This window comes from Lethenteron reissneri, chromosome 19, assembly GCF_015708825.2.
Source record: "Lethenteron reissneri isolate LAM-NWPU_2019-01 chromosome 19, ASM1570882v1, whole genome shotgun sequence".
NCBI classification, from domain to species: Eukaryota; Metazoa; Chordata; class Hyperoartia; order Petromyzontiformes; family Petromyzontidae; genus Lethenteron; species Lethenteron reissneri.
Window position 1 is genome coordinate 7,794,925 of NC_083797.1, and position 27,246 is coordinate 7,822,170.

Genomic DNA, 27,246 nt, shown 5'->3' on the forward strand with positions numbered 1-27,246 from the left:
TATTCATTACAATTTAATATGTTACTGATGACACTGGTTTGGTGCATTTGCGCATTATACAAAATGGGTGACAGAGATATTCTAAAAGTCATCATCACATCAATTCCTCAAAAGGAATATAAAATTTCTCAAAAGGGAAAAACGGTAATATCACAACTTGCAAAGTTAGCAATGTAATAACATGAATATTATACAGTATTTCATGAAAAACAAGTAATTTGTGACAAAGGATAACGTACGAGCTGCATCGCAGATTAATATAAATGTTAAAAATGTATAAAACAGCTAGGTACCAGTTAAGCATGCGTCACTCAACATAGCTTCAATATTAAAGTTGCACAATATACAATATAAACAATTGCATGCTGTTTTGAAAGCAAAACCTGAAACATAACTGCGTATCATTGTTTTGAAACCAAACATTGCAAAAATACATAACTGCTGTTTACTATAAAAATTATATATTTTAGGTGTGCTACACATTTGCTCTGTCCTGTATAGCTATGTCATCTATATATGCAATTAAGTCCAAAGTATGCAACATTTCTGCAGTCAGTCAACCCAAGTTATTTTCGTGCCCACATGAGGTTTATATATATTGTTTACAATTTAGCTCCATCATAAACAGTATATTTATAAATATTATGTAATACATATTAAAATTATATCTGCACTGCACCAACTCGTGCAAAATTATAATATTTAGCTTTCGTGAGCTAGACGGAACATCCCGACATTAATGTAATTAATAAACGACAATCGTACAAGCATTAAAGCACACATGGTCCCAGGGCTGTTTTACAAATTACTGTGATGGACAAATGGCAGACTTCTAGTATAAACTTCCCATTAAAATTATGGCTCGTAAAGTCACTTGTTTGCAGAAGATAAACGATGCTCATGTAACTTTCTACGTTGAACTTTCCACTCTAAGGAATGCTTGACCTTCCAGTTACCTAAATTAAACGTCCATTCCATGTCTGGCTTGATTCACAAGCACGTTTTCACTTTTGAAGTTCACCTGGCAGCATCTTCTGCTCATAGCACATGAATTCAATCTGTGAACAGCAGCCCATCCCAAATCAGAGACAGGCATGGAAATTCAACCATGTCACCGCATAATCCACACCCAAAGTTGGACTCAACCAATCAAGCTTAATTAAACCAAAAACTACTTAAAACTAAGGTTTTTTTAAAATCCTTTATATTAAGTTCACTTGCTTGCGCGCTTACGACCGTGCAAATCTTTCTGTCGTTTTTTAACCCACTTCCCGTGATCCAATCGAGCTGACATTTTGCACACAGACTCGTTGTGTGACAATTTATTTTCGTGAAATTTTTTTTCCATAACTTTACATTTTTTAGGAATTTTTTTTTTATATTTAATTACCAATTGCTTAATGGTGGCAGGCAATCATCTGACCCATAGGTGGCAGCCATCTCAAGCCAGAGGACGAGAGGACTCTAGCCGCCACGCATATAAAGGATTTAGAGTTAAAAACTTTGTTTTTACGGGTTATACTTATTTATTTGACCAGGTAAGGCCCACTGAGCTATGTAGCTTTTTTTAGAAGCCACCTGGCCACAAATGATTGCTCAACAAAGTAGCTTATCACGTGGAAATTTATAGCAGCCAAATACTCTAAAACGCATGTTTCTAAATGTGGAGGGAAAAACCAGAGGACCCGGAGAAAAATCCACACAACCACAGAGAGACAGACATGCAAACTCCAAATTTTCAGGCGTCAGGGTTGGAATCGAACCCATGACCTGTATACGAGGAGAGGCAGTTCACATCTTGTCACCGTGCATGCAAGTAAACAGCTCCATCCCATAAACATGTACTGCAAAGTGCTGACTAGCCTGGCATGCTGCCCGACCCTCTGAGCCAAACCCCTGCCATGTAAATGTGTATACCAGCAAGTAACCGGCTTTGCCCGTGGGAAAAATATATTTCAAAACTTGTCTTTTAAAAACATAACATAAATACACAAATAGTAAGATATTGTGAAAGCCTGGCGTTCCGTTTGTCCGTCAACAAAATTATAAGAGGCTTGCAGAAGTCCTGAATGAAAAAGTAATAGAAAGTGGGGGGTAAATAGTTGATCTATTAGTAGGCATGTATACCTACACACCCTACATACAATAGTCAGTAGTATCTAGAGTCTAAAGTAGTATCGACTGACTAGTATTAACTACTCACTATATAGTATCTACTGACCGTAGTATCTAATGACAGTAGTATCTACTGCCTGTAAAGTATCTACTGTTTAAAGTAGCATCTACTGACTCTCCAGTAGCATCTGGCTCTACAATAGTATCTACTGACTCGAGTAGTATCCATACACGTATGTATCGTCTATTTACTGTCACTATCTCTCTTTCGTTTTGATCCCAATCCACATTCAATAACTGCGTTTTTAAGTTGCGTCCCTTCCAACATAAAATTTATTTTGTTTAATAACATGGATAGGTCATTCGGTTCAATGCTATTTTTGAGACCACACTTTTCCTTCACTTTTGTTAGCTTGTGTAGCTATGGCAGTTATCACCGGACCCCAACAGTTTGCTTTTTCGGACCGTCACTAAAATCTGTCTGCGTTCCCTTTGGTTACCAAACTCTGGGTGACACTCCAAAACCATCTTGGTTACCGCCTTCATTCTACATATATGCCCACAACTTCCTCGTTCATAGGACAAACTGCTATTGACGGTGCTAGTTATTAAATATGACGTGTCAAGTTAATACTCAGATTTGGACTAAAAAACGTTCCGATTGGGATATTAGAACTAACAGCATCGTGGCCACGTCAGAATGGTTCCGTCAATGGCGGAGCCATTAACAATGTCAATGATTAAATTCTGTAATGATTGCCCCAATTCCAGGTTGTAGGCTTTGTGAAACGAGCATGCAGAAAGACCACAACGAGGGAATGGTGTGCCACATTGTCTCACAAATTACGGGAAATACAAAAACTGATCCTCATGGCGGTACCCCGGGGTACCAAATAATACAAAATGGCCAAGGCAATTAAATATTTTATTTCTGGGACACTATTTTTTCCCAGGGGTGTACTTACTCCGCGACTGGGGTACCAATCGATCCGACATCGGTGCTACTCCTCGATGTCAAAACGCAGCGAGGACGATTGCGCTGAAACCCTGAACGCTCGTACGCACCACGTGGTGGTGCATCGTGTACAGCTCGTCGAGATGAGTCGATTGCCACATCGCCGACCATCAACAGATATCATGCGAGAGCTGGGGTACTATGGTACCGCCATAAGGTTCAACGGTCTGATTCTGTAGTGAGGATTGAGGCATGGTGGAACGCAGTCTGCAATTAAATGGCCTTTTTATGAAAAGCCAATTACCAAATGTGTCTTAAAATTATGCAAAAACAGCCTGCTAACATCCATTAGCAATTTTTTTCCCCTTGTCCCCACTGACAGATAAGCAGGATAAAAAAAAAATCTGATTCATATTCACTCAATGTCTGCACTCTCTTAAGTGCAGCTGAACAAGTTACTTCAATGCATTTTTAAAACATGAAATAGACTTCACCTTTTGATTGCAGTGGACACACTGTAAATGCAGACGGGCAGTTTAAGCTGGGTTAAATATGCACAACTCTTAAAAACTATAAAAACATTATAAAATACGTTTTACAACCATGGCATCTAAGGGTGGTTAATAAAAACATGAGTAAAATAAAAACATCTATGAATTCAAAAATACATACACTTGAGTCGTTTTGCTTATCAGACATGGTTTGATAAGCAAAACACATGACATGCTTTTGATAACTATGTTTTTAATCATCTGATGATCTTAAGCAAGGAACAAGTGTATTGAATGTGCTCGTGTGCTACCCAAGGTTTTGGTTTATGGTGAGAATTGAAAAGTGATTGTTGCCAGGACGAGCCTGATTCAGGCGCAAAGCGTGGAGAGCTGCTGCAGCTTCTGCAGGTCAGCTGCCATCTGACGAAGGCTCCTTTTGACGCGTGGCAAACGCAGCTCCAACTCCGAGCTCTGCTCACACGTCGACTCGAACATTCCTTCCAGAGCTGCAGAGGAGAACGTGAGCACAGGACGCAACATTTAAAGCGGTGTAGAATGTAGAACAGTTCGTCAAATTCACTATGGGAACCTCATTTGCCAGTAAAAATATGATAATTGGTTGTTTACCCTTCTATCTGCCAACAAAACTGACACCTTTTTGCAAGGAGTCATGTTTGCATAGACCGCAATACCTGCAGTCATAATACAAACAAAAGACATAACTCTGAAAATGTGCACTGTCCTTGAAGTTCGCCTTTTGGCGTCATCTGGTCCAACCCATGTGAGACTAGGCTCTAAGGAAAGCTGTCTCGGGTGTGGACCAATCAACTTCAAGGACAGTGCACATTATCAGAGTTATGTCTTTTGTTTGTATTATGACTGCAGGTATTGCGGTTTATGCAAACATGACTCCTTGCAAAAAGGTGTCAGTTTTGTTGCCAGATAGAAGGGTAAACAACCAATTATCAGTTAGTCAAATGTCACAGCACCACCTAGTGAGAAAAAGAGACAATTGCAATGTTAACAAATTTCAATTACATTGGTAGCGGAAGGGGAGGGCGCGCTATTGGGGGATATCATTAATCATATTCATCTGTGGATAGTACTCTTTTCATTGCGGATAATAGAACAACTTTTCTTATCTATAGAAAGCCCTGAATAGTTTTGATGAGCTTGGTACTACTGGTGACTCTTCTTTTACAGATAACCGTGAATAAGAATTTGCCACCATTTCTGGATGAATTCTCTTATCCGCAGATAAGCATGGGTAATGGAAAGAATCAATGGATCGATTTGGGGACTCGAACAATAACGAGTGGACAAGTCTCAGATATGGCTAAGTGGTAACCGAGTTTGCTACTTGTTACAGAGGTTCGTGATCCGAGCCCTGGAGCAGCCCTGGTAAATACTCCTGGTGTATTAACCAAAACAATGTCTCCTCCCTTTCACAGTGAAAGTTATATATCCTGTGACGTTGTTTGAAAACGAATCGGCCACGTGTGCCGGCGTCGCATTGTAACTTTGAAAAATGTACTTGATTGAGTCAAGCCACCACGTAGACATGAAACTACTGCTGACTAGTCATCTGTGAAATAAAGGGACTTCGTAACATCACTGTGCTTTGAGAATGGCGGCACGAAAACCGACATTTACTCAATATTTAATTTGGTGAGGGGGGGGGGGCGGACGTACTGGTCAGCTGCTCTTCCAGGAAGTCCATACGCTTGGCGACGTCGTCTTGGAGTGCCTCCACGTGCAGCAGCAGCTCAGAAAGGCACAGGTGCTGCTGTGCCACCCCTCCTGCTAGCTGATGATGTCCAGCTGATTTCCAGCCGGCCCCGGAATTGAGCCCCGCTGCTCCCAGAGATGGCCCCCCTTCCTCCTCCATTCCACTCCCGGCGCCTGTCTCTACACTTGGCGTCTCATCACTGCTGCTGCCTCCACCATTGTTCTTTAAACACATGCACACGTTGACAACATCATTATCAGCAAATAGCTTTTTTACAACTGCTCTTTGTTTCAAGCGTGTTGTCCTTCCCCTGCACCTCCGATTAACACGGTTGGCTACATACGGCGCGGAAGAAGTTCAACATAGATGTGGACAATAATGCACAAGTTGTTTTTTTTAATTCTTGCTATCTTTTTTAATGGTCCATACACACCAGCAAATAAACAACACGTTTAGAGCAGTTCTCATTCATATCTACAGGTAACCAATGTCATCTTGGCCAACAGGTCACCATCAACAGCTTAAATTTAAGGCAAACATTGTCAAAACGTAGTTAGTGAATTCTACTTGTAATACATTACAGATTGTCGAGGGCGGAGATAAGCTACGTTCATGAAACTTCAAAACAAGGCAGGAAGATGAAAAACAACCCCACTTAAACACGTAGAGATTGAGTTGCAATAGATAAAACACATTCTTTACCTCGCAATTGCCTACTCCTGCAGCGCTGCAGTAGGTGGCATCCAGGCCGTAGATGAAGCTGCCAGCCGTGTTGGTCCTCCCCGAGTCGGCAGCGTATGTCGTATCAGACCCGCTGTCCCCGTCCCTCCCTGCGCACTCGCGCCACGCACGGGCGTTGGCGGCGCGCGCCGCCGCTGGCCCGGCTCCCTGCGGCTTCTGGTAGCAGTGCTCGCTGGTGATGTAAGTACTCTCGCTGGGGGAGTCCGCTTTGACTTCTCTCTCCGAATCTTTTCCCGGGGGTACCTGGGAGCTGTTGACGCCATTCACGCCTTCCAACCCCGCAAAGGGCCCATCGTTCGTGCTTGCCAAAAGGGCTGGGCACGCCTCGAGCCTGCTATCATTTTCCGGCAGGCTGATCAACTCGGTTTTTATTCGCTCCGTCCTCCACGGTGACGCCCACAGCATCAAATCTGAGCGGTCCTCAGTCCTGCGAAAATACAGGGCAAATATTACACACAATAGTGGCCAAGCAAGTCAAGGGACTCAGGTCAGTGCCAAGAGAACAAAACAAGTGCCTGAGATCCTGGGTTACATCCCTTAAAATGTAATAGTAAAGCATTCCCTTGGATAGAGTTTAAAGCCTACAAGCCAAACAATATTTGTGGCTATGAATTCAAACCGATTTACAAACCGAACAATGCACTTATCTACACAATGATCTCCAAGTGGGCAAGTGACTGAAATACAGAAGTTGAATGCCTGTGGTGTTAACGATTTCAAAATAAAACATTACCCTGGATCACATTTGGTGAAAACAAAATGTTACACGAGTCAAATGTATAACACGTGTATGATTTCTGCAGCAAGTCAATAGTGTAAGTTAGAGGTGTGAAATATTAAATTAAAACATGTAATCAAAAAGCCAACTGAAACTTTTATCAGCGCAAAATTTAGGGCGGTGGTTCTTAACCTTTACTGCAGCCTTGCACCACCCCCCCCCTTTGGTTCTCAAGCATTAAAACATGTACGTTAGTAAATACATAGGTTTGATGAAACCAAGTAGTAATACTTACGTGCCCGCGCTTAATTTGTTTCCATTACTTACCTTCGAGAAAAATCTGACATGTCTCGCACCCCCAGGAGGTGCGTGCACGCCAGGTTAAGAAACACTTATTTAGGGCTATCGAACACGGAGGGTCCGATGGGTGTGCGCTCACTTGGCGATGTGGATCTTGAGCTTGAGGCCGTGGATGACCTCGTGCACGCGGTGCATGTCGGCCAGCAGGCGCTGCAGCGCCGCAAAGCTGGCCGCGTGGCGGCTCCAGTAGCTGTCGCGTGCGAAGGAGAAGGACTGAAGACGGCCTTCCACCAGCCAGTCGCGCTCGAACGCGAACCGTGCGCTCCAGCGCTGGCCTGCCCCGCACCGCCACCAACCCAGAGATGTCATCGTTACGGCGGCACGGCCACACGTTGCACAAGGATGAAGGCCATTACGGCGGTGAGACTACGTTACGAGGATAAATGCCTCGGCAGCTCTAGCACCTCGGCTCATCTCAACCATGCCAAAAGTCCTGCCAGTCTAGCACAAGGGAACAACCACAGTTGTAGCAGTCCCTGTGTGGCACAAGGAATGTGCAGCACCAACCTCAAAGGGGGCATGACTGCCGTTAGGGGAAGATGTGCAATGTGCTTATTCCAAATATATGTATAGAGGTAATGTTTCAAATGTTGACCAATCACAAGGCTGTGATTACATCCTGATGGGAACCAACAAAAGTTCATATTAATTGTGTGCTGCATTCACTCCCGTAAAATGCAAATTACCTCAAGGATCTTAATGGTATAACCCAAGGTTGAGTGTTATACAGTAATTTGTTGTTATTTTTTTCCCCACCGAAAGGTTAAGAAAGTATTTAAACTGTAGTTTAACGTAGATGATCTAAGTTTGCAACACATTTGATAAAAATAATCAATAAAACAACAATAAACAGGGTCAACAGGTGATGTAAGTGTTGCATGTGGACAATGAGAGGGATGGAGGGGATACTCGCTAATGAAGGCGAGGGGTTATTAGTGAAGCAGGCGTGATCGAGAGATGGGTTGGAGAGGTAAGACTGCCACTTTTGAGCAAAGAGCACCGAAGAAGAGCCGAACTTACCTGGAGGGTCCTGGCACACATGGCATGAATATCTGTCAGGGATGTTCTCCTCCGTGAACCCCATGCAGACACTGTGCTGCCAGCAACTGCACATCTCACACTGACAAGAGAGCAGATTAGGGTCACAGCAATCTCTACCCAACACTTAGAAAGTGTAATATTTTTTTACGTGTGGCTTTTCCAGATATTGGCATTGTGATGGTTGCCTTTTCACATCTCGCGGTGGCCAGATTTTAACTCCCTCACCTGGTATACAGGAGGTCGTGGTTTTGATTCTGACCCAGATATCTGCTGTATATTTGGAGTTTGCATGTTCTTCCCGTGGTCACGTGGATTTTTCTCCGGGTCCTCCGGTTTTCCCTCCACATTTAGAATCATGCGTTTAGATAATTTTGCTGCTATACATGTCCACATGATAACTCACTTCGTTTAGCTATCATTTGTGGCCGGGTCGCTTCTGAAAAAAACCTATATAGCTCAGTGGGCCTTCATCTGCTAGAATAAAATAGTTACAAAAATTATTATTTGGAGTATACCTAATTTGAATTCGCATCCATGTAATCTCATGTTTGTTCCTTGTGGCAGGCAGTGACCATTAGGCGTGCGGGCAACTCCTATTTACAACTACATGCGGCGACTTCACGTCTGGTGGGTTCACCTTCAGTTCACCTTATACGAGTGTTTTTTTTAAACGAGGGAATAACCTTAACGCTTGGTGTTGGCACCAGGATAGGTCAAAGTTCAACAAATAATTCTGGGGGGATCAAGACCAAAATTCCTATTTAAACTTCATTGGTACGCTTACTAAAGAGTGCGGAACAATGTCAATGTCCGCAACACCGCAATTCAAATCATATGAGGTTGATGTTGTTTTGGACGTATCGATCTCAAAGCCAACTTGGCCTGTCATCGGGTGAAAGGTGTTTAACCGAGTGTCACCAAGGAAGTAACGCCGGGAGCAACACCAAAAGGCAACTGCAAGCTGGGGAGCCGTGCAAACGGCTGTCCATCGGCACAGGCGGGGCCAGAGCGGCCAGCTACAGCCATATCGGGCGATTGCGGTCCTTGTGAGCAGCAGCAGCAGACAGATTTCTGTGCTGGTGCAAAGAAGATATTTTCGCATTGAGAGAGGAGGAAGAGATCTCGCCATGCTGACAGGTCTCTGCTATACTTATAACGTCACCAAATCTCACCTTTCACCCTTGAATTAACCTTCTCGCTGAATGACATACTGGAGTCCTCCGCTTCATACAACTCTGACACAAATATCTTGCCTACATCACGTGTATGTTGGGCGCGTTTTTTTTCTTTTGTATTGTTGAATTGCTGTAACAATTGTAGTGCTGGATGTTATTCTGAGATAATGGTTGATACTTTGACATTATTAAAACACTTATATTGGAAGTGTCTTGGTGCTAGAGTGTTACTTGTTTTTAGTCCATGTATTATGTAACTATTCTAAGGCTGTATCCTGCTGGCATTATAATTTATAAACACATAATATACCCCTAAACCAGGGGTGAGGAACGTCCGGCCCGCGAGCCATATGAGGCCCGTGAAATCATTTGGTCTGGCCCTGCCAAGGCAACCGCAGGCGGGACTCTAAATTTAATAAATCTAGGAGCAAACCTGGATAAGCAGTCGCGAGTAGCAACATCATCAATACCAGCTAAAATCACACGCCTCACCAAAGAGAAGCAGTTCCAGCCATCGCATTAGGGGTGAGTTAATAAAATGTTTGACCAAATATAACAGACGAATTTTTAAGCTGATAATTTTGTATGGCCCGCGAATGATGTTATAAATATCCAAATGGCCCTTGGCAGAAAAAGGTTCCCCGCCCCTGCCCTAGACAATGAGAATGATTAATTATACTATTAATTATAAGACCTACCCACACAACAATATGTGAGCAAATCACATGCCCTTCTGAGGGAGCGCGACATCAACAACAAGCAAACATTCTTAGTGTTAAAAACAAATCACACACATGCAGACACATCAAAAGTTGAGGGCTATTCTGAGAGAAAATGGGAGCAGTTTTGTATAAAACGGTGATAATTCTTACCTCAACATTTGTGAGTAATGTATCAGAAACTATACACCTAAATGGGTATTCGCGCTTGATTACGCATGCAGCTCCATTACCGATTAGCAGTTCACACATCCGATTGGCACTGTTGGCTACGTACGGTGCGAAAGAAGTTCAACATACGTACCGTGTCAAACATTAAACACAGACACAATGTGCATAGAGGCCAATTGTTTTGAATCTGCGACGTTCCCAATCTAGTTTTTGGCACCTGCCAGTAGAGCCCAACCTGGATCATGAATCCCGTCTCCTCGTTGATGCCACAGGAGCAGCGCACGATCTCATCCCCACCGGCTCCGTCCTCGTCCTGGGAGTCGTCTGCGTTCCCCGACGTCTCCTCCAGTCCCAGGGACAGGCTGTCCACAGAATCCGCCACCGAGGCACCGTCTGTGCTCTCTGCACACACGCGCGCGCAATTTTGGCACGGCATGCTACGCTTGTTCCTGGTGTAAATTCTGTCCTTTCTTGTACCATGTGGAAGATTTCGATTTAAAGCTTTCGTGACTGCAGGGATTCATCTTCTTGGTTCTTTCAGTAAAGTCACGTAGAATGGAAATAATAAAATAATAAAAATTTAACATAATAAAATCATTCTCACGACGTTTCGGCCACAACCCAAGCAGCCGTCCTCAGGTGGAGAACAGGTCTGTCCAGAAGACAGGACGGCTGCTTGCGTTGTGGCCGAAACGTCGTGTGAATTATTTTATTATGTTTTATTTTCATTATTTTATTATTTCCATTCTACGTGACTTTACCGAAAGAACCAAGAACATGTGGATGGTGTTCACAGTCGTGTTTTAGTTATTTTATGCTTTGTTCTGTCACTTTATATCACCAAGAGACTAATCGTTGTGCAACACAACACTTCCCACCCTGTCTGAAAGTGACATGAAGGGCACCTTTTCAACTATATTTTTCGCTTGTCCTACACCCTGTACACACACATCCATCCATATATGCTCATCCCCGCAATTCAGTTTATTGATTTACTTATTTAGCAGCAATTATCCATTAACTCGCTTGCTTTAATTCACGTAGAAGTCCATGTTCAGCATTTAACATAACACAGCTCTCCGATGTGCTTTCACGTTGTACTGCGTGTTGTTGGGCACGATGTCCGACGTTTCACTTCGCGTGCTGGGCACTTCATCAATCTGGTTCCTGAAAAGCTCCCAGCAGGTGCCGCAAAATAATGGACATCGTGCGAAATAACACGCGGTACGACCCAAAAACAAATTCATTGAAAGTCTGCGCGAGCTAAAATTCACTTGTTAGAACATGCTACAGAGCTGAATCCTGTGACCCATTTCTTGTACAGACCAACCATTGAGGAGTTGCCTTGGATATATGACATTTCTAGGTCAGCCATAAATCACCCGTAGAGATGAAACACAATCCGAAATTTGTCATTACCTTTTCTTGTCTTTTTCTTTTTCTTCTTTTTCTTTTTCGATTTGGACACATCCTTCTCTTTCTCTTTCTTGTCTTTGCTTCTGTCCCTTTCTCTTCTCTTTGCTGAAACATAACAATGTATGTACGTGAGCGTGCACTGTATTTCAATCAATTATACTTACATGAACTAACATGCAGCGATGATTTTGAAAACCATAAAAAAACCTATAAATTGAAAAACACAAACATTACAGGATACCTCGATGAAGAATGTTACAAGTGCTGTTTGACAATGTTTAATACTAGGAATTATACTTTTAAGACGGCTTGAATACTATTTTTCTATTCACAGCAATTGGTAAAGAAGTGAGCATTAGGTGTAAAAATAGATTGTGTAGGCCTTGGCAGCACCCGCAGCCAATCCTCTTAGGTATCCCCACGAGGCCTTGCAAGACAACAACTCTCTGGAAGGCCGCCCAACCTCCAGCTGTACGTAGACAAGCGGCCTCTCCAGTCTACACTGGTGCCTATTCCAGGCCTGCTTCAGAGTAGACACCCACACAATGAGCAGCCAAAGGGGCATCCTACAGTGGCACCACCCGACCCCAAACCCACGCCAATATCTGGCCAACGCAAGGCAGCTGCCACGCGGTTGCGTCGTTCTTTCAAAGCCTGCCGTAAGTCCGGAGGCAAAAAAGCAATACACACGTGCAGTGCTAAGAGTTGGGAGATACCACGTGTCTGCCTGCTGCATCCAAGGGGACTACCAAAGGGGCATGTCTTCTCCACAGCAGAAGAGGAAGACAAAATAATGCAAGAGAAACAGGCAAACAACTGGCATACATACCAAAAACTGCAGGGCTAAATGAAGATAAAATAGGCAAAGAAGAGAGGGAGAGGCAAAGACCCCGCCCAACTCTTTTATAGGTACAGGTAGGGTAGCCTTCCAGAGAAGTCTTCTCTGTATGACCTTGTAGGTATGTAGAGAATATACCTAACAGTAACTCATCGCTGTGGGTGCTGCCGGGCTGTTCAACAATGGGGTGCCCCAACATAATGACCTTACCATCCGCAGACAGCATTTCACTTTTCGAAGATGAACTTGCATCTGGAAACCAAGAGAACAATGAGGCAAGCCTATAACTGACAATCTTAGTATACGGTTATCAAAGATGTATTTAAAATGTCTGGCCTGAAAATTATCAGACATTACTTGTGTTCAATAAATTACATTCATGTTCTAATTATATAACGTGCATTTAACTCAATCATAAAATTATAAAATATTTCCAAATCCGCAATCACAAAGCTTTAGAGAAATACAACCAATGCATTCTAATTATTTTTTGCAAACGTTATCTGCGTGACTAAAGTGTAGATATAATGCATTCCCGATGGCTGACTGTCGCTGACGTAAGGCAGCAAGCAGCGCGTCTGCCTCTACCCACCGGCCGAGGTACCTTCTGTCCGAGTCTGGGTCCTGTCGTGGGCACTCGACTCTGACAGCGCAGAGGGGCGGCGCCGCCTGCCTGGCGAATCGCTGGTGGCAGAAGCCGGTGAGAGGCCCCTGTCGGGTGAGGAGAGTTGACCTGGAGAGCCTGGGGAATCAGATAAACCCACACGCAACTCACGATCAAGATGTCATCCTGGCCAAAGCCGCTGACGTCACTACACCTCGCTCACACCTATCCTCCGTTAAGATTCTGCAGCTGCTGCAGAGTACTGAACGTGACCGTAAAGATCTGCCCTAAAAGAATCACACCATCTGGTCTAAAGTCTTCCTCTCGAGACACCCAATGCAAATCATGTGTTAACCAAGACAATGCTTTTAGAAAATTGCAATTTAAAGACTGCAGCCTGGATTTCTGTTGATGGTGACATCACATGGTGAAGGTTATACCGCACAAGTGAACACACATGTATATATATACACACATTACACAAAGGTGCACACATACTGTGCCAAGTACACATACACACACAAAAACGCATAAATAAACTCAGACAGAAGTACAAACTCTTAAGCTATATACGCAACGATTCGAAAACAACGATGACACGTCCTTGACTTTCTGTAATCCTACAGTAACTTCTCCGCCCACAACATTTTTTTCATGTGATTTACACAACCCTAACTTGGCCGAGGTGGGCCGAGTGCTCTAATAAGGGGCATGTGGAGGCAGCGGCAACCTGCGTGCTGGTTCGAGCGTGGCGAGTGGGAAGAGTCGGACGAGGGGGAGGCGAGGCCGGCCGACGCCCGACTCGATCGGCGCAGACGAAGCGAGTGCTGCCTTGTGATGGCACCTGGCGTCACGCCAGATGCACTCTCAACTGATAATCCTGTATTACAACATATGCAATACATGCATCCATTACAAGATGCAAGGAGCACTTTCACCGTTAACCCAGTGTTGGATGCCAACGATAGCCACTAAACGCTGTGGATGTTTTTCTTTAATTACAAAATTTGTTTTTTGTTAAGTGCAGGAATCGCCAAGCTCACCACTCGGTTGTGTGCTGTTCAGCGGAGAGGTTTCCTTGTTCTCCACAGCCTCCGATGGCCGCTCCTGCAACAACCCAAAAAGCAAAGCCATAATATACAACCATTTTTTTTACCGACACTTTAAATTTTACGTGACCCAATTACCCCGAACAGGCCAGATCTCATCAGATGTTGGAATGCAAGGCAGGAAATGGCTGTACAGCAATATAAATCTGAGGAGAGCTTTGAGTGTTATCACCTCGTATGTGTGGGTTTTCTCTGGGTTCTCTCTGGGTTTCCTCCCACAAACCAAACACTATTTGATAGAACTTGCCCAACACTCACAATACAGAACCTCCTGAAAATGGGCTTAAGATGCAGTGATACTTTATTATGATAATTATTAAAATATATTATTCAAAATGACAGAAATCATATCATAGTTTAACATGAAAACACATCAATTTAATTAATGTGGCTGTAATGGTATTTTATTTGTAACTAGCACATCTACCAACCATACCAATTGATGCACAGACTTGTTTTTTTTACCTTGGAGTCTTGGACATCTGCATCTCGGCGTCGAGAAAGTTTAGAAGCCAAAATTCCTGATAAACAACACATACCGACTTTAAGCCATGGCATATTCAGGATGTTGATCCCAGAAAAGCAATTTTAGAGGAATGTTGTGATAATATGAACCATGCACTTTATACCTTTGCCAACAACACAAGACGTGCTTATTGAAACAAACTCGTCATAATTACACATTTCATGACGGAAAATTAACAATACATTGTATGCAACAAAATAGACATCTCAATGTATCTCTCGACTGTAAAAATACCAGTTGAGAGATACACATACGTGAGCTTCTTAATGCAAAGGTTAAGTAACGCCTATTGTTTGAAATAAGTAACGTGCAAATATATCAACGGAAAACGTAACTAAATGGTTGTTAAAGACTTGCATCGACATTAGTCAATGCTTGGTAAGGGGGATTAACGTCGCGCCCTCCCACACAGCACAGCCTACCTGTCAGCTGATTGAGCCGTGCCCTCTTTGCCTGGAAGGCTCCCATGAACGCTGACTTTCTCTTCTTTGCTGCCATAACCTTTGACTGCAGAAGGCTCGCTGCTAAAAATGCGACACATTTTACAAACCGCACATTGCGATAACTTACATTTTTGAATGTGCATTGTTAAGTTGTAAACGTGATGAAACATGGTTTTAAACCCAAAGACTAAATTTGCAGTCTTAAGGACGAAGTATGAAACAATAACATGAACACAATGACAAATAAAAACTATAAGAAGCTGATCGGCAGTGAACCTTTCTTCCCCCAGGGCATTTGTGCTTAAATTAGAGCACTGGTCGCTTTATCAGGAATGTGGATGGGTAGGAATGAACACAAGAAAAGAAAAGCTTCCTTGATAAGCCGGTTCTTCCACCAGTAAAAAACGATTCACTGCCATCTCCACTGAATATACAGTACATGTGAAAATTATTTAAGTTGTATTCAACATTTCTAATAATTTGTAAGCAATGTATTATATCGTCCAGTAAGAAACTAAAATGAAATAATATTACGTCACACACTTACCCATACGAACAAAGACGTTTTCATTAATTATTACCAAACATAAAAGCACATCCACCTGCACGCACGAACACACACTCACGACTGCTCCCAAACGGTGTGGCGTGCGGCACTGCTGCTTTTGAGTCAGTGCTTGTAGCCTTAAAGCATGCTGCAGTGGGGGCACGTGACGCCCAGGGAGTGTGAGAGCCTCACGTTGGCGAGCTTCAGCACTGCGCTGCTTTTGTGGTTGGGGCAGCGCTTTCTCGCTTTCGCTGCCTTCCTCCGCGTCGCTCCGCCTGCCCTTACGAGCGCCCTCCTCCTCCTCCTCCTCGACGTGGGCAGCCTGCTGCCCCGTCTGTTGGTGCACTGCCTGGTGGTGCCCTGCACGTGCCCGGGACTTGTTGGCCGCCTGCTCCAACGCTTGTGCCTCTACGGTGCTCTTCACGATAGCTGTCCAGTCCTGAATCCGCGGCGGTGGTGGGGGATGAGGGTCGAAGGGACGGATGAAATTGTGTGGCTCAGTACAATTCAACATGATGTGGATGACTTTTACCCTTACTGCTTTTGCACGGATTACATCTTTTAAAATCCAGAGTACAAATTACGATGCATTCGGTGCATATATTGTATAATAGTTTACCCCCCCCCCCCCCCGCGATTCTAATAACAAAGCCCAATGTAATCACAGATGTGAATTAAATGTTTTGCAGCAATGGATAACTTACGACTAACACAGGCAAAATTAATATCACGTAAAATTACAATTAAATGCAGGCTATATATGCTCATTGCAACTCCCAGTGTATTTATACTGTCAATTGATTGTTATCTTCGGCAGACTGGCATCAGTATCAGACACAACACTGCAGTTAGGTTAAATTATCCAATTCAATAGACAGCCAAATGTTGTGATACTAGTTGATTTACATATCATCATTTGCACACAATTCTGTAATGTTAATGAAAACACAGCATGACACTGGCACTGCAATACACACACACACAGTTTTCATCATTACCGAAATGACAAAACACAATAAAAAGTTGTGCAGCCGAAAGACATACGTGTCATATACTTCGCACGCCTTTTCGCAGCGATGCAGCAACACAGCACAGTTATCAAATAATGCAGTTTCTAACACGGCACACGCAGTCGCAAACCTAAAAATACAGCAATGCAGCACCGGCACACACTGTGCTGCTGTGTGCAACGCAGGCAATATTCACCCCGTGGGACTTTAAGCAGGAGGACGACTCCAGTGGAACTGCGATTATTTAACAGGAGGGCACACGAGCTACTCTAATCCAAATTGTTTCCACGAAGATGCGCCTTCTGCCGTCAAAATCCCTCTCGTCAAAACACGCAGCGTACAGTGCAGTGCTCGCTAGGAGCACCGCGTGCTCTCGCGACTCTCCTGCAGTTACAGTACAAGGAAGACGGCAGGAGGGAGCATTTCACTCTCGTACCCTGCGCAACGCAGCAGGCTATTTAAAGGCACCGCAAAATCGCTCATGCGGGGTTTTACAATGCAGCCTCGCGCACGCGTTGTGCCATCCACCACCACCACCTTAACGCCACGTGAAGGCACTGGCACGGAACTGGAGGAGGATCAACAACCACAACATCTTCCCTCCCCCTCCTCCACCCGATGTTGAGACGAGGACCGGCAAACAGCGCACACGGGCTCCCTGCGATTAGTAGTCTGCTTACAGCCACCGCCCGACGGCCAAAGCGGTTTCACCAGTTTCTGTCGCTAAATAACGTATGCAACAGGATCAATAGCTCGCATTAGAGCCAAATAACCCACAGCCCCTCCCAGAATTGGGCTTGCCAGTAGCCAGATGCCCTTTAAAACATTAGTAATCTTTTCTACCTATGATGGAAGAGAAGCGAATCTATGTTGGTGGGGTGGGGTGGGGGGGTTCTTCATCACAATGATGCGCTAAGTAGAGAACACTGGCGCTTTCCCAATCATCTTAATGTAACCACCAATGCGCACACTGCTGTACTGTATAATAACAGACAATTGTGCTTGTCAAATATAAAAATGATATAAAAACGTTAACAATCGTTGAGATTTTTCTAAAGTGCCATTGTATTCTACAGGGTGGTCCAGAGGTCCTTATGACCCCTCCAATTATTTGACCCCAAATGTTTTTTCCCTTTGCTTATTCATTTGTGTTGACAAATACTTTAAGATTGAGAGCATTCAACGGGAGTCACAAGACATATGGACCACCATGTATATTTAATTTTCAAACTGAAAAATCACACAATGGTATTCTTTTAAATTAAGCATTTTGTAGGTTCAAAAATCCTGTAGCTCTCGGGCAAACGTTTTACTACAAATTTGTTCACGTACGTCAAGTTATACGCAGTTACATTTCTGCAATACGGCACGTTCCATTGCACTGGGTCTGTGCATGCGTTGAGAGTGTACGAAATCAGCATGCCCTGCACATATTGTTAAGGCCTTTAGCACTCTGCTCTAGCTACATGGGGAAAAAAAACGAGCTGTCACACAAGCTCCCCACCACACGACAACACGTGAATGAGTGAGGACATTAGTCTGATTGTGACTGTGGGAAGGAGTTTCTAAGTATTTGGCAGTTAAATTTCGATTTAAAGCTTTCGTGACTACGGGGATTCATCTTCTTGGTTCTTTCGGTAAAGTCACGTAGAAGGGAAATAATAAAATAATAAAAATATAAAACAATAACAAATTATCACGACGTTTCGACTACAACACAAGCAATCGAAACGTCGTGTTGCAGTCGAAACGTCGTGAGAATTTTTATTATTTTATTATTTCCCTTCTACGTGACTTTACCGAAAGAACCAAAAATAAGAATATAATGCTAACACTATACGGTTACTTATAATACATGTGACATCAGATCCGAGGGGGGGATTGGTGATGTCATCACGCATTACCAAATCATGATAGACGTGCCCTGTGGCGAGTTTCCAACATTTTGGAGACTGGGTTGTCTGGTATCTGCCATTTTCAAACGGATGCAAATGCATCGTTTGTTAAAGAAGCGGTCATTTTAATATACAATGAATCGATATATTCCAATAATCGTTGCAGCACTTAGACCAAATGCTGTTGGCACTTTCTGTCCGACTTAAGCAGAGTGCAAAGCCACAAACACACCGTAAAATATTTAATAAAGTGGGGTTTTTTTCCTTCAGCTATTCGTTGCAAAATATTATTTTGTTCAATTTTCTATTAAAGAAAATGAGTGACATTATCACATTTTCAAAGTTAATTAATATATTTACGTTCAAAGACAATTATTTAAATGCTCAAACAGCAAAAACGAGTGTAATGGTGCCAAAACATTTTCAATCAGTGTCAATTGTCACTTCATGCTTTGGTGTAGCAGTGGAAAGTGCATGGAATTTTAATTTTAACGTGTTAATTCCAAATAACAAAGTAATGAAGGCTCCATAAATATACGCATGCATGAAACTTAATTTGGAGCTTTGGTGACTGCAGGAATTACTCTTTGGTTCTATCGGTAAAGTCATGTATAAAGATAAAATAATAAATTAAATACTAGCATACGACGTTTCGATTGCAACACGAGCAATCGTCATCAGGTATAAATGAAATAGAAACACAAATCTAGTATACTTGTATTACATTACATTTCTAAGTATTACATTACATTTCTAAGTATACTAGATTTGTGTTTCTATTTCATTTATACCTGATGATGATTGCTTGTGTTGCAATCGAAACGTCGTATGCTAGTATTTAATTTATTATTTTATCTTTATACGTGACTTTACCGAAAGAACAAAAGAGTAATACGCATGCATCACATACACTAACCATTGCAATTGTACCACATTAGACAGAGTAAATATATTACTAATGTTACAAGCGGTTTATACAAAAAAAACTGTTGTACAGATGTCATATATCATCAGCTTTCATCTATCCACTGCCTAATGAAGGCTTTCCCAAGTTGTCACCATCTTTCATGGTTTTGTGATGTAACAATCCAGATGGGCTCCTACACGAGCTAATCCATGGTGGACATCCTTATAGATGTTCTCTCCTTTTGCTGCCAATCCATCAACCTCGACCACTGTCCTTCATCCCAGTCTAGCAAAGTGTCCTGCCCAAGAAAACTTACATAACAGTCATCATGAATTGTTTGTCCATAATATGTTTGACGTGCATATATTTTCCAATCCATGAGTTATTTTTTGTGTCTCCGTGTAATAGGATGGATGTGATCAGGAGTAGAGAAAGTTTTCATGAAGCCTGCTTTCTCACATGGTCGGTTAAGCCTCTACTATGTTTTATTCTGTTACCAATGATCTTAAGAAACAATTTATATACGTGCTATATGGGACTAATGGATCTGTAATTATTCAAGTCGGTTTAATAAAATGTATTGCATCAAATGATTGAGGCATCTTTCTATAATTTAGCTATTTACTTATGTGTAAACATTTAGTGAAAAGATCCAATAATTGTGTTCCAACATTTAATCCCAACGATGTCCACAGTGACACCATCTGCCCAGGAAATTTCATTTTTGTTCATCCTTTGAAGGGCAGTGCTAGAAAGTGTGACATCTTGTTTGATTCCAGGCACATATTAAGTTTTGCATTAGAGATCTGAAAACAATTCTCGACAGATGTCAAGATTAAATCTTTATCAAGTGTTATTGCTCCATCCTTCTCCAAGGGCTACGGATTATAAATTGCTCGAGAAACCTCCTTTTGTCTGCTTTCTGTGGCATCTTTCAATTACTTTTGTGTTGTGTTCTCCAATGTATTTTCTCAATCCTTTCCTAATCTTTCCATAAGAGTTGTGTATTCAACGTTTTGTACAGTGTGTCCATTTCTTTGCACGTCTTTTGTTCCTCAATGTGCCTTTTGTGGTTTCAGATAAATTGTTTAACCCTTCCATCCACTTTTATTGAATTAACAATTACTAGTCTTGTCACTTAATTATGTCAAGTGGTAATGTCCATTTTACCATTTTCCTCCTCTAGGCATTTCTTAGAGTTAAATTGATATTGAAGCGCCACTCGCATCACACCAGGATGTGATCACTGCATGTGTTGAATATGTTGATGAGACTTCAGACAATCCAGGGTTTGTCCATGAGAATCATAACAATAAAAATGTTATAAGCTGTGCTTGTCCTTGTACATTTGCAAAATTAATCATTTATGCAAAAGGCTGTGAACTGTAATAGATGATGAACTATCATTCTTCACTCCAATGCTAATGATGCTAAACTTCCCATTTATCTGATCATCTCATCTTTAACCTACTTTTCCAAGTCACCAAATGTGATATTTTAATGCATTTTACCCCCGTTTCAGAGTTTATGTATTCATTCATAACTTTGGTCTACCTTCATAATCATAGCATTTGTGAGAACATTTTTGAATGTCAGTAAAACCTCTTCATTTGCGGATTTTTCTTTAGCAAATTTCGATTATTCGCGATTTTATAGTTGTATATCAGTTTATTATTTTCGTGTATTTTTTCCTTAGACTATTCGCAATTTGGCAACATCGCATCATGACGGAGGGCTACTGTACTTGCCCAGGACAGTAGTGGCTTGTGCCATGATCCACACGCCGAAGATTTTACTCTTCAAGTGCCCGTTGCCTTTTGTGCTATTTATGCATTATTAGCATTTTGTTTTTGTAATTTCGATCATGGCGTCTAAGCGTCAAGGGAGTGAGTGAGAGCAAGAATAAAAGGCAGAACATGAAAGTTATGAGTCTGGCTCAAAAAGTAGGGTTTTTAGATAAACTTGCTCGTGTTAACAATGTGTCTGCTGTTGGCTGCTATTTATACGGTAAACGAGTCAACAGTCAGATATTTTAAAGAAAAATGACAAGGCAATTATGGAAAGTGCGGCGGCAAGTGCACCAACGACTGCCAAAGTAGTATCATCACACCCCCATTGTCGTTCAAGGTGAATTAAACTTCAAATTTTAAAGCACAATTTATTGATGTTTTTGTATCTAATTGTATTTTAGCACAATGTGTACAGTAAGGGATTAATGTTATGAATATTTTAATGTTCTCACATACGTTCAGTCGGACATGGAAGCCTAACTCCATTTTTTCCATATAAACATAGTATATACATTCGCAAATTCTACTTTTGCACAGATTTTTCAAGAACCAAACCCGAGCAGATGTCGAGGCCTTTACCATATATATTTAAATCATCTATAACTTGCAGAGTTACACAAGCCTTATGTTAACTGAGATACTCTATCTAATGTACTCTTGAAACCTAAATCTCTATGTACATATTCTCTTATATAAGCGTACAACTTGATCTATCTGTGATGAACGCTGCACTTTCCTGTCGTTTTCATGTAGGGGGCGCTACAAACCTATACGCCCCCTGCATGAACGACGGAGGCGCAGGGACAGACGGTCGATTACGTTGGAATCAACCTGCAGACAGCGGTCTTCTCGCAGGCCAGATCTATGTCGCCTTATCTCGATCCCGCAATCCCAAACAGGTGAAAGTCCGCATCAAATCGAACCTCCAGCAAGGCCATCTTACTTAACGACGAGAGAAAATTGACGCGAAATGTCGTTTTCAATTAAGTCTTCCAGATATAAAATGATATAAGCTTTTAATGAAGAAATAAATGATCTAATTCCAAACATAATACAATTCAAAGATGTTTCATTTTAAAACTTCATCACGGAGGATCTGGTGTTTGCGCGAATTCGTCGTTCGTGTGCAATTTTTTCGTGACTTTCCTGGCTGAAGGCCATAAATGGTTGTAAGGGGGCACCAAAGGCGCCCCCGAACAATCCCTAGTTATATATAATTGTAGACCTTTTAGGCATAATTTTCATAAGCTATGGGTTTTGCAGTATCATTTGAAACAATAAATCATTGTAAAAACAAAGCAATGCATACCTGGTTTTTCAAATCCTCTGGCATCTCTTTCACATTTATGCTTTTCACGTCTTTCACAAATCCATCATAAAATCGCACGCTGTAAGTATCTGAAACAAAAACATAACATTAAGATAGCTGCCACATAATTTCAATGCATGCTATGTTTCCTTTATTAAATTTACAGCAAACATTGCTTAAACTATACTCTCTGGTTCTTTCGGTAAAGTCACGTAGGTAGAAACAATATATATATAAAAACATTTTTTATTACAATTATTATTTTAACAAAAAATTCTACCTACGTGACTTTACCGAAAGAACCAGAGAGTATGGATTCCTGCAGTCACGAAAGCTGCAAATCAAGATTGCTTAAACTATTTCTATAGATATCTGCATAGCATACATCACTTTGGCTCTAGATACAAAATGTAACAATTGATAATTTCAACACAATTACATTTCAATTCAACATTATAATTTCAAGTTTATTTACATGTAATGTTGTCATTGAACTATTTAAAATTTCCTATCTATTTTTTTATTGAAAAACAGATGCAAACATTTTTGAAAATGTTCTCTTTATACAGATGATGTGATTGTCGTACCTTCTTTGTTGATCGTGACGATTTTCGCTGGGTAGTATCTGCAGTCAATCCACCTAGCCAGCACCTCATCCCCGACCTTAAATGGCTAAAACATCAAAATACACAAATCTAAACATTTGCACCCAAATCCAGGTGTTTTTTTTTTAATTCAGTATATAAATGTACTCAATATTAAAAGTTAAACTTATACACATAAAATGCACTACAATTCAACAATCAAAACAATCCACTGGTTTACAAGCATTGCTAATAACTTGAATTTTTTTTCTCTGTAAAGTAAATCTGTACGTAAACGTCATAGCCAGGCAGGAACGTACCACTGCCCCAACAGTTGGCTCCTCTTGCTTAAGGCCTTCGCGACGGAGCGAGGTTCGCTGTAGCGGTCTCAGCCGCGGGCTGTTGCAGTCAATCCACTCATCGTAACGGTGGTTCCAACGCTCAAAGTGGATCAAAATCTTACCCTCGTCTGGGTCTACTTTCTCAATGCGGGAAGGGTACCTGTGGATATCAAGGGTTCGACAGTGTTAGACGGAATTCTGTACACCACGGATAGCTTTCTATTGCTCTTCAATGTTTCTGAGTTACATCCATGTGTTGTTTGGCATCTGAATAAATCTGAACTGAAAAAAAGCTGATGGTATACAAAAACTCCCAAAATGTGGAGTGGAACGTCAGACATCCCAAATAATGCAACTTGAAAACACATTGCAGAGCGATACAGTATAACTGTTGAAACTTATGCAGTAGTACCAGTAATGTCTTGTTTATTGAGAAACCTCCATTTAGCTTCAGCATTTTTTTTTTGAAAACTGCTTAATTAGCAATCACAGATTTCTGTACTTAGATATTGATGTTTAGTTACCAACAATAACATTATTGCATATCACAACCTGGAGTTGAAAAACTGTGGGGGTGGTGATATAGTGTACAGCAGTGACTTGACACGGAATGCTGGAGCAAACTCACCACTTAAGCAGATAGTCTTGGGCCTCCAGCCTTGCCCCCACCTCATAAGCTATTCCCAACCGATGGGGCAATTTCTTGTTATATTTCTCACCGATCTTGTCCCCCATCTTCCCCATCTTGTCTGCTTCCTGGCCAGCATAGACATGAGGCCAGAATACACAATTTAATAAAACTCCTAGTGGGGAAATGTTTATAAGGCATTCAGACGCTGTCTTCTCGACAGACCTGTTCTTCACCTGAGGACGGCTGCTTGCGTTGTGGCCGAAACGTCGTGAGAATTATTGTATTATGTTTTATTTTTATTATTTAATTTTTTCCATTCTACATGACTTTACCGAAAGAACCAAGAAGAGGCTACACTAGTTTATGACCTCATTATCCCATTGTGGTTTAGATTTTCATTTTGTCCAGTCTTCTCTTGAGAGGACATTTCGGTATCAAACCTTGTGTGAGATTGCAGCCTAATATTAGCATACACCTGATAACGAGTAAACAAGGTTATATGAACTGTAGTAGACATTCTAAATATGTATCGGCTAACATGTGCTAATCCATTACATCACTCTGATGACAAGGGACACGACTCTACTAAGGACGTGGACACCTTTGTATTTTGATGATACACAAAAATTACTGTTTAATGTATTTGTTTATAACAAACCTAACGTGGTAATGGAGTGCAATTACTGTTATTGGTTTGGTTTATGGTCTCAGGCTGCGCGGCTGTGATAAGCAGGCATGTGTCACGTGTTTCCTCGTTGCATGTTTTGACTTCGTGGTTTGTGGCACCACGCGTTCAAGACGAGTGAACGCCTGGCGTGCACGTGTGTTAACCCTAGCGGCGTTAGTGTGATCAGCTTAGAACACGAGTGGCATCATTCCAACTGAATAGGCATGATGGATTAATCGGATTATACAATCTGCAGGCTGTCTAAATATAAAAAAACATGAAAGGCATTTTATTTCACAATTAACTGAAGTGTTGTCCCAATTTATGTTAATACAGGAAACAGGCTACAAGTTGCGTGATCCCTCCCACCAAGAAAATGAACATTAGTACATCGCTTTCGGCCTTAAGACACTGCCAGTTTTTGAATTATGTAATACAACAATAGCCTATGTATCTTAAAGTCATCGTACTCAAAGTGCAGTGGTTTCCCTGTTTACAGCCCTGAGCCAGTGGTGGAAGTTCCACATTCACATGGCCGGGTAAAGTTGTCCTGCGTACACAAACCACTGCCAACCAACCGCAGACAAAATACTTAATTTGGAGAAAATAGTAAGCAGCCAAACACAAAATTAAATTTGTAAGTGGCGAATTACTGCAGCTGTAATAAATTTCCCTAAAAGGTTGCGCATCATACGGCTATTACAATAACAGAAAGGCGTTTTCATTGTAATTGCGATACGCATATAAACTTAATGATGTTGCAATCGGTTGTGAACCCCAAGTTTCCAAAACAAGTCGAAGGTATTTTTTATAAAAAAAATTCGCAGCATTTCTGATGTGATTGTATCTGGGGCTCTCACAATCAATGTCCTGTGCCACAGAGATATGTTTGACACGATGTACTGTATCTTCTTGGTTCTTTCGGTAAAGTCACGTAGAAGGGAAATAACAAAATAATGAAAATAAAACAATAAAATTCTCACGACGTTTCGGCCACAACGCAATCAGCCTTGTTCTTCACCTGAGGACGGCTGCTTGCGTTGTGGCCGAAACGTCGTGAGAATTGAATTTTATTATGTTTTCTTTTTATTATTTTATTACTTCCCTTCTACGTGACTTTACCGAAAGAACCAAGAAGAGTAATCCCTGCAGTTACGAAAGCTTTAAATCGAAACAATGTACTGTCATTGATTTACTGTAGGCAAGGCATTTCACGGTGCAATCACACAAAAAAAACCCCGCTGAAATAATGAACGGAATTTAGTAAAAAAAACGGGACCTGCCGACTAAAAAAATGCCACTTCCATCCCGCCTGTTGCATCTTTAAATATTGTACAACCCTGTATCAAACCAACTGCTGGATTAAGTCTGACCATACTTCACCACGCTGGTTCAGACACGGTTCAATGTCCACTCTCCACTGAAGTTGACCGTGCCCGAGAATCTCTCAGCCGGTTGGATGCAGTGCGCCACCACCACCACCACCGCAACCCACCACGTGTTTAGATCATCATTTAAAATAAACCACACACACACAACGACACTGCGCTGTGAATCATTGCACATCTGTGACAGCCTTGCGCTGTAAGGATGGCGCGAATAGCAAAAGGTTATTTAATGTTATACAGGACAATGTTAGTACGGTACATCAAAAACCGGTCCCTGGCTGCCCTCTCCTCCACCACCCCGTCACCAACCCCGCAGTGGCAAGCGTCGTTCTAGTCCGAATCAAACAGCCCTGACGACGGGGCGGACACATTGCAAGTTGCCCGACCGCCTGACGGAACAATTGCGAGTTAAGAGCCGCTAACAAACTCGTCTCAAAACTTCCAACAACGAGCAGAGCGGCTGACGCGCAAAATCTCGAGTAATGGCCACGGGAGGGCGCGCACTCCACCCCCCTCCTTCACCTCCCGTGCTGCACTCTTGCAGCCACGCATGGCGACGAACCAAAAACACAACAAAACTGACTTGCCCCACCCCACCCCCCCACTTCGCCGCCGCTTCTCTCACCTCCACGCTCGCCATGACCGAGCTGTGCGCGAAGGAAACAAAAAAAAACTCGAGACGCGGCCCGGGCCCTCCAGGCCGCAGCCTCGGTCTTGCCTAGCCAGCCCCGGCGGGAGGAGGGGGGGGGTGGCCCCGCGTGAAATCGGGGGGTGAGGGGGGGGTGGGAAGTCGAGCTCAGCAGCCTCGTGTCCAAAAAAGCGTGCGTCTCGTCGCTCTTCTTTCTTGCATTGAATTGCGACGTGACGTTTGAACAACAAAATGTAAAAAAATAGGGGAGGGAAGGGGGGGGGGAGCGCACCGACGACTTTGTACGCGTTTAAGTTGCTAACGTTGCCGCGAGAAAGCGGCGAAGGTAAATAAGGCGCGTGGAGCAACCCACAACTCTCCGCCGGCACCACGTGACC

General features: G+C 42.3%; 1 protein-coding gene across 7 annotated transcripts; it reads right to left on the minus strand.

Moving 5' to 3' along the window:
* Positions 1-276: 276 nt before the first annotated feature.
* On the minus strand, positions 277-27,238 carry LOC133344228 (PHD finger protein 20-like protein 1). Of its 7 annotated transcripts, none has more exons than XM_061554288.1 (19): positions 26,846-27,238; positions 24,163-24,290; positions 23,514-23,694; positions 23,197-23,281; positions 22,610-22,698; positions 15,891-16,137; positions 15,131-15,229; positions 14,648-14,703; positions 14,117-14,180; positions 13,804-13,953; positions 13,062-13,211; positions 12,680-12,721; positions 11,635-11,736; positions 10,451-10,617; positions 8,130-8,229; positions 7,189-7,384; positions 5,993-6,458; positions 5,254-5,512; positions 277-4,067 (listed from the first exon to the last, which is right to left on the minus strand). In XM_061554288.1, the coding sequence occupies exons 1-19, from the start codon at positions 26,858-26,860 to the stop codon at positions 3,931-3,933; spliced, it is 2,733 nt and encodes a 910-aa protein (XP_061410272.1). In that variant the 5' UTR covers positions 26,861-27,238; the 3' UTR covers positions 277-3,930. The 7 variants fall into 7 exon arrangements, with proteins under 7 accessions (XP_061410272.1, XP_061410275.1, XP_061410274.1 ...); XM_061554291.1 differs by having other exon boundaries at positions 15,131-15,232; positions 24,163-24,283; positions 26,846-27,237; XM_061554290.1 differs by having other exon boundaries at positions 15,131-15,232; positions 24,163-24,286; positions 26,846-27,237.
* Between the last annotated feature and the right edge of the window lie 8 nt (positions 27,239-27,246).